General features: G+C 38.5%; 1 protein-coding gene across 3 annotated transcripts in view; it reads left to right on the top strand.

Annotated features, from left to right (window-relative positions):
• The first annotated feature begins 976 nt into the window (after nucleotides 1-976).
• Nucleotides 977-20,134, top strand: part of LOC139766369 (uncharacterized) — a 33,488-nt gene continuing 14,330 nt past the window's right edge. The window contains exons 1-6 of one of the 3 annotated variants that reach the window (XM_071694905.1): nucleotides 977-1,139; nucleotides 2,641-2,714; nucleotides 6,126-6,572; nucleotides 11,253-11,340; nucleotides 12,571-12,757; nucleotides 14,261-20,015. In XM_071694905.1, coding sequence (XP_071551006.1) covers nucleotides 2,657-2,714; nucleotides 6,126-6,572; nucleotides 11,253-11,340; nucleotides 12,571-12,757; nucleotides 14,261-20,015 — 6,535 coding nt within the window. In that variant the 5' untranslated portion in view covers nucleotides 977-1,139; nucleotides 2,641-2,656. Of the gene's footprint in view, nucleotides 1,144-2,640; nucleotides 2,715-6,125; nucleotides 6,573-11,252; nucleotides 11,341-12,570; nucleotides 12,758-14,260; nucleotides 20,016-20,134 lie in introns of all 3 variants that reach the window. The other 2 variants (XM_071694907.1, XM_071694906.1) reach the window with 2 other exon arrangements.

Genomic DNA, 20,134 nt, shown 5'->3' on the forward strand with positions numbered 1-20,134 from the left:
GAAAAACTAAATTTTTCAATTTAGCTCCTGAGCATAGCTCTCCTGCGAGGGAATGCATATTACATAACCGGCTCACGTCCCCTCTTTTACTAACTGGAGAAATGTTAACCTGTAATTCTAACCTTTATATGTAAGACGTTTTGATAACTTATATGTTTTAGTAGGAATAAAGAATATAAAAAAAAGAAAGGTGATTTTCATACATGGTAAAAGAACTTTTTCACCGAGGATTTTGATATTTTTTCTGAAGCTGTGGGCTCCCTTAAGAATAGTACTTAAGTATATAACGTATTATGACGCCAGAAGAAAAGTACTTTAATATATAACGTATTATGACGCCAGAAGCATTGGTCGTTAAAACCAACAGCTGATATTTGAAGATATTCTCTCATTTTAAGTACGATATTGTGTTAGGCCTATATCATTGATATCCGATCGATTCCTTCTTATGATTTTGATTTTGGTCGTGCAAGTTCACAGTTCTCTGTAACAGATTGCATATGGCTTTACCATGTGTGAGAGTAATGAAAGAAGCGATAGGCATGAACATCATTCGTAAGAAGTTTAAGGCGACAATACATCATTCTACCTGCATTTTAAAAATACATATCGCATAATGTATTTTTTTTTCCAATGGTACATGTGTCTAGAAGTAAGAACATACTGTGTCATATCTTACCATATTTTTTACTATATTCAGAATTTAGGGAAGATGGTATAGATATAAATGCTGAAATTAGAATTGTATTAGAAATATTTTAGGTAACACTGATTTAGTTAGATACTATTCGTTTGAATGCGTTCTCTAATATTAAGATCAGCGAATGAAATTCAAACACTGTTTCTCTATAAGATTTTGCTTGAATAAAAGAACTATTCTGTTTTGAAAAATAACCATCAGTTTCAAAATAGCATATTCGATTATAGAATGAAGTATGTAATGAAAAACATCAAAAAATCCGATGAAGGAATCGGAGACATTGTGTTATGGCGCGGGATCATTGACGAATGTGGACGTCTTGAAAACTATTTTGTGTATATGAAGTAAAGTGATCCGTATGTCAGTTCAGTTAGTGATGAATTTTTGTTACTGATGGCCTTGATGATCTTCTTTTCCCCGGTCTAACCATCAGGCAATCGTATGTATGTGGAACGTGTCATGTTATTACCGGTGGTCCTGTTGTTTATCTTGGGGTTTTTACCCGTAAAATGTTTTGGTGATTATTGACTTTCTTTTTGCCATCTTATTCATCGAGTTTGTGTTTTTAAATTACTTCTGGGCATTTGTGTTCTTGGTAAAGAAGAATCCGGGAGGGGAGAATAATTTGGGCGACCTTATCATATTGCAATCTGATGATGTGTATAAGTTGATAGTGGGAAGAATATGCATCTTCGGTTGAATGTAGGTTAGATTATCGTCAGTGTAAGTGAAAAATTAATTGAAATCAACATAACTTCAGAAAAACTACCCAAACTTCCTATAGCAGCCAAGTTTGACCTTGATTTTTAGAATTATAGCAGAAATATACCAATATTTTGTCTATTTCAGTACATAAGGTAGAAATATATGGTGAATTTTCATGTCTTATGTGTGAATGTACTCAGACTTTTAAAGTAACCTGACCCAGTAGGAACTTGATCTATACACGAGACTTTGGTAATCATATTTTTTGAAAAATGTCAGATAAAGTTGAGGAAGTTATATTATGCTTTTTAAGGATTTTGATTTCTAGAAGTGTCACATTACCATTACACCCTGTAACCCACATTTTCTCTGATCTTCGTATCCCCCACAACTATCTTGTAGGAAAAAATTACCACACACTTTGCTGCTTTCATTCTGCTTTGTAAATTCTACACTACCTTTGCAGAACTGTCTTTCAAATATCACAGAAATGAATGATACTTTATCTAAAAATTGGTTGGAAGAAACCATTTTTTACTGTAGGCAATGGGTATTATGCAGATACATTGGCACCAGTGTATTGAGAGGGCACAGTTCTAATTATGTGAATGATTTTGTTGCTTGAAATTAACCTTTTGTGTGAAAACCATGATTCCCACTTTTTTCAAGTTTTGTGTGTGGGAAATAAAGTGATGCTATAATTCTTAACCTTGACCTGATGCTTTTATGTTAATCAGTTTTTACTGCCAGTGGCATCACATTAAATGTAGTAACCACCAGTTCGGGTGTTTCTTTGACGTAAAGAGAAGGGTCAGAGCAAAAAAGTTTCAAGGAAATTTTTTATCTGTGTAACAAGTTTTATGAAGATATGATTATGGGAAAAACAAAGTTTCATAACATTTCTCTGGATATTCAGTACCTACCTATGTTTATGAGAAATTATGTGACGAATTTGTTTTGTATTTGTGGATGGTAATGTGATTTTTGTGATAGGGTGAAATTCTACCCCTTTGAGTGAATTAAGTTTTTACATTACTTTGCACATTGCTCGAAAAAGAACCAGATTTTTAATTTGTAAAGATGTGTAAGGGTTCATTATATCACAATCCTGATATGTATACTAGTTTTTCACGATGACATCGTACATTTATGTAAGCATATGTTAGATGTTATATAATCCCATTTTTAACATGATTAGCATATGTGTTTCATGCTTTGAGAATTGTTTCTTTCAGAACTTAATCTGTGGCAATGGATACAAAAGGCTGCATTATTTTGTATTCCTGGTATCAGCATGTAAAGAAAAAAGGTAAGATATGTGTATAAATATATTATTTTTTTATCTCTGTTCCTCTTTTGGAAAATTAAAAAAAGATATATATATATCCCTGGGGATAGGGGAGAAAGAATACTTCCCAAGTATTCCCTGCGTGTCGTAGAAGGCGACTAAAAGGGGAGGGAGAGGGTAGCTGGAAATCCTCCCCTTTCGTTTTTTTTTAATTTTCCAAAAGAAGGAACAGAGAAGGGGGCCAGGTGAGGATATTCCCTTAAAGGCCCAGTCCTCTGTTCCTAATGTTACCTTGCTAATGCGGGAAATGGCGAATTGTATAAAAGAAAGAAAAGAAATATATATATATACCTTTTCTTTCTTTTCTTTCATACTATTCGCCATTTCCCGCGTCAGCGAGGTAGCATTAAGAACAGAGGACTGGGCCTCTGAGGAAACATCCCCATCCAGCCCCCTTCTCTGTTCCTTCCTTTGGAAAAAAAAAGAAAGTGATTGTTTGGACAAAAACATGTTTACCAAATGGCGTCCTAGCTTTGTCTCTTCGATGTATGTCTACTGACTGTTATATTTCTCTCATGTCTCCCCTGATGATGTGATTATTACACGAAAGTGCACTTGGGAACTTTTCGTGTTTCATTTTCCCCGTGGACTCGTAGGAATATCTTGATCATGCGCAAAATTGTGATCCTTTCCAGACATATACACACGTGTACATAATTCATACTGTCTGCCTTTATTCATTCCCATCGCCACCTCGCCACACATGAAATAACAACCCCCTCCCCCCTCATGTGTGCGAGGTAGTGCTAGGAAAAGACAACAAAGGCCCCATTCGTTCACACTCAGTCTCTAGCTGTCATGTAATAATGCCTGAAACCACAGCTCCCTTTCCACATCCAGGCCCCACAGAACTTTCCATGGTTTACCCCAGACGTTTCACATGCCCTGGTTCAGTCTATTGACAGCACGTCGACCCCGGTATACCACATCATTCCAATTCACTCTATTCCTTGCACGCCTTTCACCCTCCTGCATGTTCAGGCCCCAATCACTCAAAATCTTTTTCACTCCATCTTTCCACCTCCAATTCGGTCTCCCACTTCTCGTTCCCTCCACCTCTGACACATATATCCTCTTGGTCAATCTTTCCTCACTCATTCTCTCCATGTGACCAAACCATTTCAAAACACCCTCCTCTGCTCTCTCAACCATACTCTTTTTATTACCGCACATCTCTGTTACCCTATTATTACTTAATCAAACCACCTCACACCACATACTGTCCTCAAACATCTCATTTCCAGCACATCCACCCTCCTGCGCACAACTCTACCCATAGCCCACACCTCGCAACCATACAACATTGTTGGAACCACTGTTCCTTCAAACATACCCATTTTTGCTTTCCAAGATAATGTTCTCGACTTCCACATATTCTTCAACGCTCCCAGAATTTTCGCCCCCTCCCCCACTTTATGATTCACTTCCACTTCCATGGTTCCATCCGCTGCCAAATCCACTCCCAGATATCTAAAACACTTCACTTCCTCCAGTTTTTCTCCATTCAAACTTACCTCCCAATTGACTTGTCCCTCAACCCTACAGTACCTAATAACCTTACTCTTATTCACATTTACTCTCAACTTTCTTCTTTCACACACTTTACCAAACTCAGTCACCAGCTTCTGCAGTTTCTCACATGAGTCAGCCACCAGTGCTGTATCATCAGCGAACAACAACTGACTCACTTCCCAAGCTCTCTCATCCACAACAGATTGCATACTTGCCCCTCTTTCCAAAACTCTTGCATTCACCTATCTAACAACCCCATCCATAAACAAATTAAACAACCATGGAGACATCACATACCCCTGCCGCAAACCTACATTCACTGAGAACCAATCACTTTCTTCTCTTCCTACACGTACACATGCCTTACATCCTCGATAAAAACTTTGCCTCTAACAACTTGCCTATATATATATATATATATATATATATATATATCGTTGTGAGGCATGGGCTACAGATGGGGTTGTACAGAGGAGGGTGGATGTGTTAGAAATGAAATGTTTGAGGATAATATGTGGTGTGAGGTGGTTTGATTGCATAAGTAATGAAAGGGTAAGAGCGATGTGTGTAAATATAAAGAGTGTGGTTGAGAGAGCAGAAGAGGGTGTGATGAATTGGTTTGGACATATGGAGAGAATGAGTGAGGAAAGATTGACAAAGAGGATATATTTGTCTGGTGGAGGGAACAAGGAGAAGTGGGAGACCGAATTGGAGGTGGAAGGATGGAGTGTAAAGGATTTTGAGCGATTGGGGCCTAAACATACTGGAGGGTGAGAGGTGTGCAAGCAATAGAGTGAATTGGAACAATGTGGAATACCGGGGTTGATGTGCTGTCTGTAGACTGAACCAGGGCATGTGAAATGTCTGGGGTAAACCATGGAAAGGTCTGTGGAGCCTGGATGTGGATAGGGAGCTGGGGTTTCAGTACATTACACATTACACATGGTAATGAAAAGAATGAAGATGTTGATCAGAGCTCATTAAATGTCATATTATGTTGTTGACAGAAGCAGTTGTGAGCCTTGATTAAAAAGTATACTTGCATTGTTTCAACTTACTTATGGTGAAGATCAAGTCAGGAGGTATAAGTACCATCCAGAAATCATTGTTCTTGTGTTTTTGCTGTTCATTGCATATTTATGTTTATTCAGTAACCCTTAAGTGAACTAGTACAATTTTTCATTGATTTAGCAATGTCATTTGAAGGACTGAGCATGCACATATTTAAGAAAATGCTTGTATGCACATGCACCTCTTGCTGACATGCATTTATGGTTCTTTTTTCTGTCATTCTTTTCCCCTCATGCCTGATTTTCTTTCCTGCCATCATTTGCATACATACTGAAGGTGCCATTCATTGTATATCAAACCTAGAGACAAAAATCCATAACTATGCTTCACAAATGGTAGGCTCTGATTTTGGTATATTATACATGACAGCTGGTGAGTGGATGTATGCAAATGAAGCAATTGTTCATTTGTTCCTGGCACTACCTTTCTAATGCAAATAGGATCATTTGGTAAGTAGCCTGTAGGGCTGTAAGACCCCTGAGACTATTCCAAGATTTTACTAGGTAAATGGATGTGTGTATATTTGGCCAGTCATTCATGTGCAGTTGGTTTGGTCTTTAGAATGTAGCAGTAGCAGTCCTCAAATAATTTTCCTGTCAAGTTAATTTTTAAGGATTAATATCAGTTTAGTCTACACCATTGCTTTTTGGTTTCTGAGTAAAGATGTCAGACATTTTTAGGGAGTTAAGGAACATAAACACTGATCCCAGTATGGAACACATATAAACCTTAGGCGCTGTATGATCATTACTTCTGTTTAGTTCTATTAAAAGATTAACATGTTTACAGATCTTGGTGTCACCCGGAGGGATTGGCTTCAGCATCTTCGAGATGAGGCTAAAAATAAGAAGCAATTATTAGATCCAAAGCATCCCCAGGAAGACATTGGAGAAAGAAAGATAATAGAAGAACAGAGTAAAAGAGAAAATAGTTTACATGTGGTCAGTATGCAAAATTTTGATTCTCATCAAATAAAGGATGATGGCATACCTTTCATTGGAGGAACAAATGGCAAAGAAGTAATTGAAAGTAATCCAGCCGTACATAATGAGAGTAGCATTAATAATACCTCCCCAAAAAACAGTACTGAATGCAGATTGAAGGATAAGAAGGAAGGAATGACTGAAGAAAAAATAAAACTGAATGCCCAATCCCCACACACACCATTACAGCAATCAAAAACATTTTCTTTGCTGGACGCAAGTTTTGTTACTCCAACACTTGAACTACTAGAAGGTAGGAATATTTTTCTTTGAACATTTGCTTCTTATGTCCTGCTATTGAGTAGATTGATTGCGAAATGCATTATTGTCATTGGAACAGAACCAGGGTATATTAATTAAGTGGTCAGGCAAAACCACAGAAAGAGTTTTGGGTCCTGGTTGTGTATAGGGTGCTGTGGTTTCAATGTATAACACATGACAGCTTGAGAATGGAAGTGAGCAAATAAATTTGGCCATTTCTTTGTCTTTTCCTGGTAATACCTTACTAATGTGGAAGATATTGAACAAGTATGAAAATATATTCATATGTATTTATTATACTTTGTCGCTGTCCCCTGCGTTAGTGAGGTAGCACAAGGAAACAGACGAAAGAATGGCCTAACTTACCCACATACACATGTATATACATACACGTCCTTACACACACATGTACATACCTATACATTTTAATTTATACATATATATACATACAGACATATACATATATACACATGTACATAATTCATACTTGCTGCCTTTATTCATTCCTGTCGCCACCCCACCACACATGACATAGCATCCCCCTCCCCCTGCGAGGTAGCGCTAGGAAAGGACAAAAGGCCACATTCGTTCACACTCAGTCTCTAGTTGTCATGTGTAATGCACTGAAACCATAGCTCCCTTTCCACATCCTGGCCCCACAAAACTTTCCATGGTTTGCCCCAGACACTTCACATGCCCTGGTTCAATCTATTGATAGCACGTCGACCCCGATATACCACATCATTCCAATTCGCTCTATTCCTTGCACATCTTTCACCCTCCTGCATGTTCAGGCCCTGATCGTTCAAAATCTTTTTCTCCATTCTTCCACCTCCAATTTGGTCTCCTACTTCTCCTTGTTCCCTCCACCTCTGACATATAAATATATATCCTCTTTGTCAATCTTTCCTCACTCATTCTCTCCATGTGACCAAACCATTTCAATACACCCCCTTCTGCTCTCTCAGCCACACTTTTTATTTCCACACATCTCTTTCATCCTTTCATTACTTACTCGGTCAAACCACCACACACCACATATTGTCCTCAAACATCTTTCCAACACATCCATCCTCCTCTGCACAACCCTATCTATAGCCTATGCCTCACAACCATATAACATTGTTGGAACCACCGTTCCTTCAAACATACCCATTTTTGCTCTCCGAGATAACATCTTCGCCTTCCACACATTCTTCAGCGCTCCCAGGACCTTCGCCCCCCCTTCCCCACCCAGTGACTCACTTCCGCTTCCATGGTTCCATCCGCTGTCAAATCCACTCCCAGATATGTAACACTTCACTTCCTTCAGTTTTTCTCCATTCAAACTCACCTCCCAATTTACTTGTCCCTCAACCCTACTGAACCAAATAACCTTGCTCTTATTCACGTTTACTCTCACCTTTCTTCTTCCACACACTTTATCAAACTCATTCACCAGCTTCTGCAGTTTCTCACCTGAATCAGCCACCAGCACTGTATCATCAGCATACAACAACTGACTCATTTCCCAAGCCCTCTCATCTACAACTGAGTGCATACTTGCCCCTCTCTCCAAAACTCTTGCATTCACCTCCCTAACAACCCATCGTGTTTCATTTTCCCTGTGGACTCATAGGAATATCTTGATCATGCGCAAAATTGTGATCCTTTCCAATTCAGACATATACATATATACATATGTACATATTCATACTTGCTGCCTTCATCCATTCCCGTCGCCACCCTGCCACACATGAAATGGCCCCCCCACCCCCGCGTGCGTGCGAGGTAGTGTTAGGAAACGGGATATGTATAGGGTAGAAAGAATACTTCCCACGTATTCCCTGCGTGTCGTGGAAGGCAACTAAAAGAAGAGGGAGTGGGGGGCTGGAAATCCTCCCTTCTTGTTTTTAAAGTTGTCAGTGAAGGGGAAAAGGGAGATGTTTGGACGATACTTGCAAGGGAGGAGTGCAAATGGCTGGGAGATGTGTAAAAGAAAGTGGGAGGAGGTCAAGAGAAAGGTGCAAGGATTGAAAAAGAGGGCAAATGAAAGTTAGGATGAGAGAGTATCGTTACACCTTAGGGAGAATAAAAAGATGTTTTGGAAGGAGGTAGATAACGTGTGTAAGACAAGAGAACAAATGGGAACGTCATTGAAGGGGGACAAGTGGGGAAGTAATTTCAGGTAGTGATGAAGTGAGGAGATGGAGTGAGTATTTTGAAGGTTTGTTGAATATGTTCGATGATAGAGTGGCAGATGTAGGTGTTTTGGTCAGGTGGAGTGCGAAGTGAGAGGGTCAGGGAGAATGGTTTAGTTGATAAAGAAGAGGTAGTGAAAGCTTTGTAGAAGAAGAAATCCAGCAAGGCAGTGGATTTGGATGGTATTGCAGTAGAATTTATCAAAAAAGGGAGTGACTGTTGTTGATTGGTTGATAAGGATATTCGTTGTATGTGTGGACTGTTGTGAAGTGCCTGAGGATTGGCAGAATGCATGCATGGTGCCATTGTACAAAGGCAAAAGGGATAAAGGTGTGTTTTCAAACAACAGAGGCATAAGTTTGTTGAGTATTCCTGGGAAATTATATGGGAGGGATTTGATTGAGAGGGTGAAGGCATGTACAGAGCATCAGATTGGGGAAGTGTAGTGTGGTTTCAGAAGAGGTAGAGGATGTGTGGATCAGGTGTTTGCTTTGAAGAATGTGTGTGAGAAATACTTAGAAAAAGAGATGGATTTGTATGTAGCATTTATGGATCTGGAGAAGGCATATGATAGGGTTGATAGAGATGCTTTGTGGAAGGTCTTAAGAGTATAGGGTGTGGAAGGTAATTTGCTAGAAGCAAATTTTTTACCAAGGATATAAGGCATGTGTATGGGTAGGAAGAGTGGAGAGTGATTGGTTCCCAGTGAATGTTGGTCTGAAGGGGTGTTTGATGTCCCTATGATTGTTTAATTTTGTTTATGGATGGGATGGTTAGGGAGGTAAATGCAGTAGTTTTGGAGAGGGGTGGAAGGTAATTTGCTAGAAGCAAATTTTTTACCAAGGATGTAAGGCATGTGTATGGGTAGGAAGAGTGGAGAGTGATTGGTTCCCAGTGAATGTTGGTCTGAAGGGGTGTTTGATGTCCCTATGATTGTTTAATTTTGTTTATGGATGGGATGGTTAGGGAGGTAAATGCAGTAGTTTTGGAGAGGGGTGAGTATGCAGTCTGTTGGGGATGAGATGGCTTGGGAAGTGAGTCAGTTTGCCGATGATATAGCTCTAGTGGCTGATTCGAGTGAGAAACTGCAGAAGTTGGTGACTGAGTATGGAAAAGAGTGTGAAAGGAGAAAGTTGAGACTAAATATGAATAAGAGCAATGTTATTAGGTTCGTTAGAGTTGAGGGACAAGTAAATTGGGATGTAAGTTTGAATGGAGAAAAACTGGAGGAAGTAAAGTGTTTTAGATATCGGAGTGGACTTAGCAGTGAATGGATCCATGGAAGTGGAAGTGAGTCACAGGATGGGAGGGGGGGGCGAAGGTTCTGGGAGTGATGAAGAGTGTGTGGAAGGAGAGAATCTTATCTCGAAGAGCAAAAATTGGTACGTTTGGAGGAATAGTAGTTCCAACAGTGTGATGTGGTTGCAAGGCATGGGCTATACTTTGATAGGGTTGTATAGAGGAGGGTGGATGTGTTGGAAATTAAATGTTTGAGGACTGTGTGTGGTGTGAGGGGGTTTGATTAAGTAATGAAAAGGTAAGAGAGATGTGTGGAAATAAAAAGTGTGGTTGAGAGAGCAGAAGAGGGTGTGTTGAAATGGCTTGGACATATGGATAGAATTAGTGAGGAAAGATTGACAAAGAGGATATATGTGTCAGATGGAGGGAACAAGAAGTGGGAGACCAAATTGGAGGTGGAAGGATGGAATGAAAAAGATTATGAGTAATCGGGGCCTGAACATACAGGAGGGTGAAAGGCCTGCAAGGAATAGAGTGAAATAAAACAATGTGGTATACCGGGGTCAATGTGCTGTCAGTGGACTGAATAAGGGCATGTGAAACGTCTGGGGTAAACCATGGAAAGAGTTGCGGGGCCTGGATGCAATAGGGAGCTGTGGTTTCAGTGCATTACACATGAGAGTTAGAGACGGAGTGTGAATGATTGTGGCCTTTTTTGTCTATTTTTCCTGGTGCTACTTTGCTGAAGCATGGGGTAGCAATGCTGTTTCCTGTGGGACTGGGTAGCGACAGGAATAGATTAAGGCAAGCTTGTATGAATATGCATATGTGTATATATGTATATGTCTGATGGGTTGTGAAGCAATTACAAGTGAATTGAATAGATATATGTTTGTGTATTTGTGTGTGTTATATGTTATTTAAGAAATTCTAGTTTTGGGTATTATGATTATCTCGCAGAGATTTGCCAGTTGTAGTGAAGTATCTGGATGCCTGAACTAGGCTTACCAGTGTCCAATTTTTTTGCCAAGTTCATGGTTTCACTAGAAAGGGATAACTGGCTTATTTGCTCCAGATTTTCATATTACATCCTGTTGATAAATTTTGCTATCAGATGGTTTGATTTGAAATGTAGCATGATGTGAAAAGAAAAGAGGGATGAATGATGTTGCAGATACTGTGTGTACCTCATCCAGCCCACTGATTTGGGAATAGAATGATGATGATAAGTGACTATTGCTATACTTTGCAGGTGACACTGGAACCCCAGATGTTTCTCATACATCATCACTGTTCAGTCCAACTGTGCCTGTTGGAGATATTGTCTCTACTGGAGTGAGGTATGTACAATGATTTCTGACAAAGTAGATTCATAAACAAAGCACATACCTGTCTAAGATTTAGATTGATAGGTGACTGTGAGCATGTTTATTCTGTAGATATTTTATTGGAAATAGTGTTTGTGAGAATAAGTGGTGGTATGAAGGAGTAGTTCAAAATAAACATGTGAGTGCCTCCACCTTTATGATGTCTTCATAGATGTTTAAATGTTAAAGATGGGACATTGCATGAGGTGGAGTGATAACATGTTACTAATGAATTATGTTGGAACAAAGTTAAAGTTTTAATAGTTGTTATGTGTAGATGATGCAGTTCATTTAGCTACATCAAGGTAAGAGTTGAATATAATGGAATGTTGCTTTGATGATGTGCATAGGAGGAGGATGTTGAAAGTAAAAAGAAATGTAAATGATTAGAATGGATGGAAGTGGGATAGGTGAAGTGGAGAGTAATCTGGAAAACTGTTCGTGTGGAAGAATTTAGTTTAGAGTGCACAAAAAGCATTAATGTTGACGTACTAATCCCAGTTCTTACTAATGATGAATTACTTATCTCAGCCCTTGTTCATAAGTGTGATACCTTAGATTTTGTGGGTCAGACAAGGTCAAAATTAAGAGAAGTAGAGATAGATGATGTATACAGGATTAGAAGGAATAGAGAATATATTATCTGGGAGATGCATTCTTGATGTGTGAAACATCAGAAAGTTACATGGATGAAAGTTGTGTAGAATACCATTGCACTGTAGAACTCATGACAATTGATTGCTTAAGGCAATATTTGCTAATATAAGTAAGGGTGCAAACTGAAAGTGGTGATGATAGAAGAAATGGATTGTGGCAATAATTGAATTGATTAAGGAGGAAGGTGTTTCAGATGAGGATGACAAAGGAATGATTTCTGATCTTGTACACTACAGTCTTTTTGTGAGATTAATTAGCATGAATGGAAACTAGTTTCATTTGTTAGGTCAACATAATATGCAGTGTGAAAAAGCAAGAAGCCTGTATTTTAACCCTTATTTTTTGAAAGTACAAGTGGGCTAGGGATCTTTAAGTGAATTGAGATGCTTTAGAGACAATCCACCTCAGGTAAATGTGAATCAAGTTGAAGATGATGAGATTGCATAATGGTAAACTGTTAAATTCCGTCAAGATTTATTGCAATACATTTGAGATTCTTTTCATGGACACAGTGTGTATAATTTTTTTTATTGTATGTCTGTGCAGTGCAGCCAATACTACACGGGAACTAGCAGCAAGTTTAGGCGGTAGTCTGGATGGATCTGTGGGATCTTGGACAAGTGCCCTGGCAACACCTAGTGGGGCAGCTGAAACTGGTGGCACACGTCATCAGACAACTCCATCTACGTTGGAACGTCTCACCCTTCACCCAAAACAGAGATTTAGGCAGAATGTGAGTTAAAATCCTTTTTGATGCAGACTTATAAATGAGGCATTAATTTTTAATTAGTAATAGTAATGCTGATAGTTTATTGGTCTTCAAGGCAATGTATGAAGGTTTATGGACAAGTTATATGTAGTACAGAAGTCTAGTATTTGAGCCATGGTCTCTATAAAGACTTTGAGTGTCCTTACTGATGAATATTCAACATGAATTACCTTTGCCACTCTTAGAGTAATATGATGTGGTACAAATTTTGTTAATCCGTATAATTTACAAGGTACATTTATTGCTAAGAGGAAAATGCATTAACTGGAATAACATTATTGAAAGTTTATCATATGAGGCAGGATGGCCCTTGCTTTATAAAAAGGCAGCTGGGTATATCTTTTGTTTTATATACTCTAGTCTTTCCTAGAGGTAGATGGAGATCTCTCCAGTTTTTTATACAACATGCTGTCTCTTGTTTTGCACAGTGCATTTATGTTGCTGAGACTGGAAAATTTAGACATAACATTAAGTGCTTCATGATTTTCCAGTAGTGATAGTTGGTATTTGTTTGTGGATGATATGTGTCAGGCTTGAAAGATAAGCTTGATATCTGAAGCATTGTTGTACATTTTTATCATCATAATGACTAACAACCAGTGAATGCATTCTGGTCACAACTGAATCAGGCTCGTGTTTTTAGTATACTTTGTGCTTCTTTTTTTGGGACATGCTGCATTTATTGGTAGTGATGAATTGTAGATAAAAATCATATCTATTTTACTTTTATTTGCAGTATTCAAAATATCTTTTTACATGAATATGTATCTATCTATCTATATCTCTGATGCCTGTTCCAATTGGAATCCCTCCAAAGGGTGATCACAGCAACAGAGTCTGCATAACTAAAGAAATCCTGTGCCATCCCTTAACCTTTAGTGCTTCACCCTTAAAAGGACACTGGCAGAGGGCAAATCTAGCACAGCGCTTGGAGAGGCTCCTACCTAATATTCCTTATGCGTTTCTATCTAATGCTCCCACCTTCTACTTCTACCTAATGCTCTTGCCTAAATCTTCCTACCTACTGCTTCTCTCTACTGCTGCTACCATTTTGCCAGAAGGCAGGGATAGCGTATAGTACTCACCACAGGAAAATCTAGAGTTACGAAGAATCTGCATAAATTGAGTGTTCTCAAGTGTTACAAATGACAAGGAGAGATTGTCTGTTTGTGGACAGAATGCCAGTATTCCACATGTTAGTGAGGCAGAAAGAAAAGACAGCTATGTGGGTTAGAGGAGTGCAACTTGACAATCACTGAAGTGCTGGCTCACTAAGCAGATGTCACTAACCTTCCTGATACCAAGGTGGATGGTACTGGTGAAATTCCTCCCTGGTTGTTGGCTGCCTACCTTTTACTACCTACATTTATTTAATGTGATACATTAAATAGTAACATTGGATTGTGGGTAAAAATTTGCATTTATTTTACATCTTTTTAGAGGTTACAAAATTGTGTATATTTCTAGGTGCTGGCTCGCTCATTGTTCAGTCCACACACCCCAGGTGCCAACAGTTCATTTACAAGTGAGGAATGGAGTCCTGGTCTTGGTATCATCAAATGCCACTCACCTTTACCTGTGTTCAAGAATAAATTGGTGTCTGTAGATAGCAAGAGGGTAAGAACAGGTGAAAATAATGAAAAGGTCCAGGAATATGGGACACAAGGGTTTAAAGTAAATTTCCATAGAAATGGGGAATCTGCAAAGGAGGAGGAGGACTGCATAGAAGGTGACCATGCCAAAAGGAGAGATGGAAAAAGTACAAGATTGGGCACTATGGAGGATTTATGTGCCCAGAATGTCAAATGTGACTCTCTAGAGGTTTGGAATGTGAAGACACCAGATAAGACAAGTACACCAATTTTGTCACAAACAAGGACCTCGTTGTTTACCCAGCATCCGGTTCCTTCAAGTGATTCTCCATTATCACAACGTCACATGATTGCGCCAGTTACCCTGAAAGATTATGATGTGAACACTGCACAGAATACTGAGATTATGCAAGTTAAGAAGAAGAATATGAATTCAGAGGACTATATTGGCATTAATGATGTGGACACATCAACTCAGTCTGATGCTTCAGAAGATTCATACAAATTAAGTCAGAATCCAATTGATCTCATATGTTCACCTGTTAAGAAGGTTAAGTCAAAGAAAAGTGTTCAGGTATGTAATATTCATGTAGACCTGAAGAAAGCAGGTGACATGAAAGATGAGAATGTTGATGATCGCAATGGGAAAGTTTTTGAGAAAAACATCCAGAAACAGGATCGGGAGAGACAATCTCATGACACTGAAAACAATGATAGAATTACAGATATTCTTGTAACTCCAAATTTAAATGATAATGATAGTGATGATGTAGATCATCTAGTAAAAAACAATTTTCCTCATAAAAAGTTTTCATCAGGGCAGAATGTTTATGAGAGAAATTTATCTCCTTTAAGTAGCAGAATTACAAATGAAAATGCAGAAGATAAACTTGAAGTTGGTAAATCAAAGGGACGACTTGTATCAAAACGTGAAAATTTTGATAGCAACCAGTATACCTCAGTGATAAAAGTAACATCTGAGAAATCTCACTTATGTGGCAAAAGCCATGTATCTCCTCCGTCACACCCAGCGCCATTATTCAAAAGAGTAACTTCATGTGAGAACATAGTCTCTGATCAGGAATGTTTTGAAAGAGAGATTGTTAAAACTGCCGAAAAGAAATCTTCCAGGCTCTTAGAACCATCCCAGACTAAAAGTATTTTGAATAAACTATCCCTGCACAAGAAGAAAAGGCTGACTGGTAAATTTTTGTATCCCACAAAATCAGAAGAGGGTTATGAGAAACTTAATATGAAGTACACAGAAATGATTGGGCAGAGTGAAAAGAATGAAAGCTCAGTATTAGTTTCTGATGTTTCGGATGCCAAATTATCCACAACCAAAAGGGAAAGCATAATGTCCAAGTCTGTAATTGACATTCACACTATTGCCAACAGGCAGCAAAATTTCTTATCTCTTACAAAACTTGAGAAGGATATCAGATTTGAGGCTATGCTCATGCTCCCAAATAATGAAGATGATAGTATACATAAGGGAAAGGAAAAAGAGATTACTTCAGCATCAACAAACCAGGAGGTTCAACTAAACATTGAAAATATGTGCAATGTTGACAGATTGCCTGATAGATGTAGAACACCAACAGTTACATCAGATAGGACCAAAAGTGAAGCAGAAAGTGCAAGTGCAGGGTCTGCAATTGTATTAAGTAAATTATCATTTATTGATTCTTGTGATAGGATTGGGAATGATAAAGTGACCATAGGAAATACAAATGAAAATGATAATCTTGAAGTAAATTACAGAACACAGAATTCTGAACAGGATCAGTCTGAGATTGTGTCAAGATATAAACAAAGTTCTTTTACCCAGAATATGGTATCCGAAAATGCAACAAGAAATTTTGAGGATGGACATCAGATAGAAGAATCAGAAATTCAGAGGCATGAACTTCAGGTGGTGCAGGACGAGGCCTCAATGAAAAAAGAAGTTCTACCAGTTTCATCATTGTCTGAGGAAAATCCTTGCAAGGCTAAACGTGTGGTTTTAAGTCAGGTTTTGGTGCATGATGGGTCTAGTCCAATTATGAATGACAGTCTCAATGACATTGACTTTTCAGAAATAGATGTGAATGTATGCATCCCAGTCAAAGATGACAAAAGTACTGAAAAATGCAGGAGTGGGGTGAGACACTCAACACAAGGAATCCATGTAATGAGGCATGGAATTGAATGTGATACTAATAATGTATGTATTTTTGAGAATGATGGTTGCATTGATATTGCTAACCATGATAAGGATATTTCTGGCACCTTAACAGGCAGGGCAAAGCAAATAAAAGTAAGCAAAGAAGCTGTAGAGTGTGGTAAAAAGGTTTTGGAAGAATTGCCCTGCAGCAAACAAACCATTGCACAACACCCACTTCAGAGAGATGAGTGTGATGACCTAGAAAATATTTCCTTTGAAACCCATCTCACAGACAAATTTAAAGACAAAAATAATCACTCTTTGATATTTTGTAGTCCAAATAGTTCTTCAGGTGTTTGTGGCTTCACTACTGCCAGTGGTTTAAAAGTGACAGTGAATGAGGCTGCCTTGAAAAGAGCTAAGAAACTCTGGGAAGAGGAAAACTCTCTCATAAACTTTAATCCAGAAGAAAGTACAGCAGAGGTAATAGAAAGTTCTTCAGGTGTTTGTGGCTTCACTACTGCCAGTGGTTTAAAAGTGACAGTGAATGAGGCTGCCTTGAAAAGAGCTAAGAAACTCTGGGAGGAGGAAAGCTCTCTCATAAACTCTAATCCAGAAGAAAGAACAGTAGAGATGACTGATCAAATTAAATATTTGAAGCAGGATATCAGTAAATGTAAATCAGAAAATGGCTATGATGGTAAGCAGCAGAAATCACAGTTTATTGGCTTTAAAACAGGCAAAGGTACTGCTGTTCGCGTAGGTGAAGCCTCTTTGAGGAGAGCTCGTGAAATGTGGCATGAAGAGACAAGGAATAGCATAGTTTCAGGTTTATCTAAAGGAAGAACAAGTGATGTTCAGAACTCCCACAAATCTGTAAGTCATGTAGACCTGGAAATGCATTCTGCTGGCCCAAGTGATGAACAGCACTCTTGCATAGGAAAAGATGAAAGTGTTGTATCTAAAGGAAATGTGAAGAAGGTTGGTGGCATTGCTTCTTGTACATTTTCAGAATTTAACCTGGTTACTTGCCAAAGAGCACAAGATATGAATCAAGCTGAAAAAAGTGGCAGCCTTCCTGGAAATAACTGTGTTCCTATAGAAACATTAGAGAGAAATGTAACGACAAAACACATTAATGATAGTATAGTACCTACAATTAATCAGGACAATGTTGTGAGCATTATACAGAAAAATATGGGAAGAAATATCATAGAAGCTAACTCTGAAGAAAACTGTGAGCAGACAAGAGAGGAAAGTTTCTCTGGTTTTCAGACAGCAAAGGGAAACAGGGTTTCAGTGAATAAAGCAGCTCTCACAAGGGCCAAGAAGCTGTGGGAGGAAAGTAATAATTCTGTGGAGGAAAGCAGATCATTTTCAGATAGTGAAAGAATATCTTTAGTAACTGAAGGTAGTACTAATGAGCAACTGATGGGTGGTCCCTCCACTGTTTCTGGTGATAGAGATTGTAAGTATTCATTATCATTATGTGATGAAACGCCTAAGGACGTACGGAAGGAACCTCAGCCCTTAAGACTGTCCACTGCAGAGAGTTCTTTAATGAAAGTCAAAGACATTTTTAATGGAAGGCTTAAGAAGTCAGAAGGGAAAGGCAGAGGAATTTCATTGTCTCTGCCAGATGGAGTAAAACAAGCAAGATTGGTAGATCGGGAACTAAGAGACATCATAGAACCATCATTACCAGTGATGAGTTCTAATGTTTCTTCAAAAGATACAATTAGTTGCGATGCAAATAATGGATTGTGTACATTTCCAGGTTTTTCATCAGCTCGAGGTGATCAGATGTTTGTTAGTAAGGAAGCCATTTGCAAGGCGAAAAATATATTCATTGAAGACATCCTGGAAAGTGATAATAGAGAAAAACTGCAGATGAACATAGAGATACCACTTACTGGTCACAAATTGGTTCATAGTGATGAAAGTATAAGTTTTGAAGGCTTTTCAACTGCTCGTGGTAGGAAAGTACATATAAGTCAGGATGCTTTGGAAAGGGCTCAGAAATTTCTTAATGAAGAAACAGGTGATGAAAAAGAGAAAATGATTCAGCAAGAAAAGCAAGTATCACATGAAGACAGTAACTTTCAAAGTTGCACTGTAGATGCTGTTGGTACACACACATCAGAAACTTTGAGCAATAACAAGGTTGTGGACAGTAACAGTATTTGTAAAGGAATGAAGACAGCAGATAATGGAAATGGCAGTCCCATGGATAGTGGTAGGTACAGTATATTGAATGAACGATTAATCACCAAGGTCTCTCAACTCCCTGAAGGAGATAAATCTTTGGAAGAGAGCAGTACAAGAGTACCAGCTCTCATTACCACTGGAAAGAGAGCAAATGGAGAACTTCAGGCAGGGGAGATTTTCAGTAAAGATTTAACACCTGTCCAGATTGCTTCCAAAGAAGTGAGGGATAGAGACCTTTCATCGTATCTCTTCATTGATGATGTGAGTAAAGGAAATGCCATAGTTAATATGACTCAAAGAACAAGACAGGAGCTTTCAGCAAAGGACAAATTAAAGGCAAGTGAGGAAGAAATGAAAAGCCAGTCATCAGTTGTAGTTGAGACAGATGACACTGTTGGAAAAGATGCCAAAGTCATCTCCAGAGAGTTGTTAAAAGGAAACTCTTGTATCAAAAATGTCAGCACAGATCAGGATGGTGAACCTATAATTTCTAACAGTAAGACAAAAGAAAACATTTCTGTTGACAAAAGCATTTTAGGATCTGAGGGCAGGGATAAATGCCTTACATTCAAGGAAGATTCTTATGGAAATGATGAATGTAGAAGCTCTTCCCCAATTTTAGGCTCACAAAAGGTGAAGATTCATTGTAGAAACTCTGCTGTTAAAGTTCATGGAGATTCAGTTCATAGTAGTTTGGCAGTGCAGCAGCATTTTAGTATGAAAAGAACTCAGCATGACATAGATACAGTACATTTAGAAAATGCAGAATTACTTTCTTTCGTAAATTCAGATTGTGGCTCTAGTTTCTCAAAACCAGTTAGTAAGAAGATGAAATTTTCAGATGATATTAATTTCAAACATGGATTAAATGATATGGACTTAGACAAGGATAATATGAATACCCTAAGCTCAGAAATGCATTTACAACCTGACTTTAAAACCTCAGTGACTTATGTCAAGTCCCCATTAAAGGTATGTTCATTGCCACATTCCTTAAGATTAGAGGACTCTTTGAAGTATAAAGGTGATACGAAACTTAAAAGTAGAAGTGCTCATAGCACAGACACCCAAGAAATCACAGAGATTACTGAGGCATTCTTGAAAGATGATCCATGGGAAGTAGAGGGAGGGCCTGAGGGTCAGGCAGCACGAAGGAAGTGGTCTGAAGGGTCTTTAGAAGAAAGAAAAGAGAGCAATATCTGCCTCTCCAAGAGACAAAGGATTGATGCAGATGATGATATGACTGTGGAAATAAACGAGAACACTGATTCACAAGGTAATGGGGAAGACTTTCTGTTTGTGCATTTATGACTGATCGTGTTATCACATACCATACATGATTATATTGATATACTAGTATCATTATGTTTTCATTGATTGAATTTTTTATTCCTG

Source organism: Panulirus ornatus, chromosome 57 (assembly GCF_036320965.1).
Source record: "Panulirus ornatus isolate Po-2019 chromosome 57, ASM3632096v1, whole genome shotgun sequence".
Lineage (NCBI taxonomy): Eukaryota > Metazoa > Arthropoda > Malacostraca > Decapoda > Palinuridae > Panulirus > Panulirus ornatus.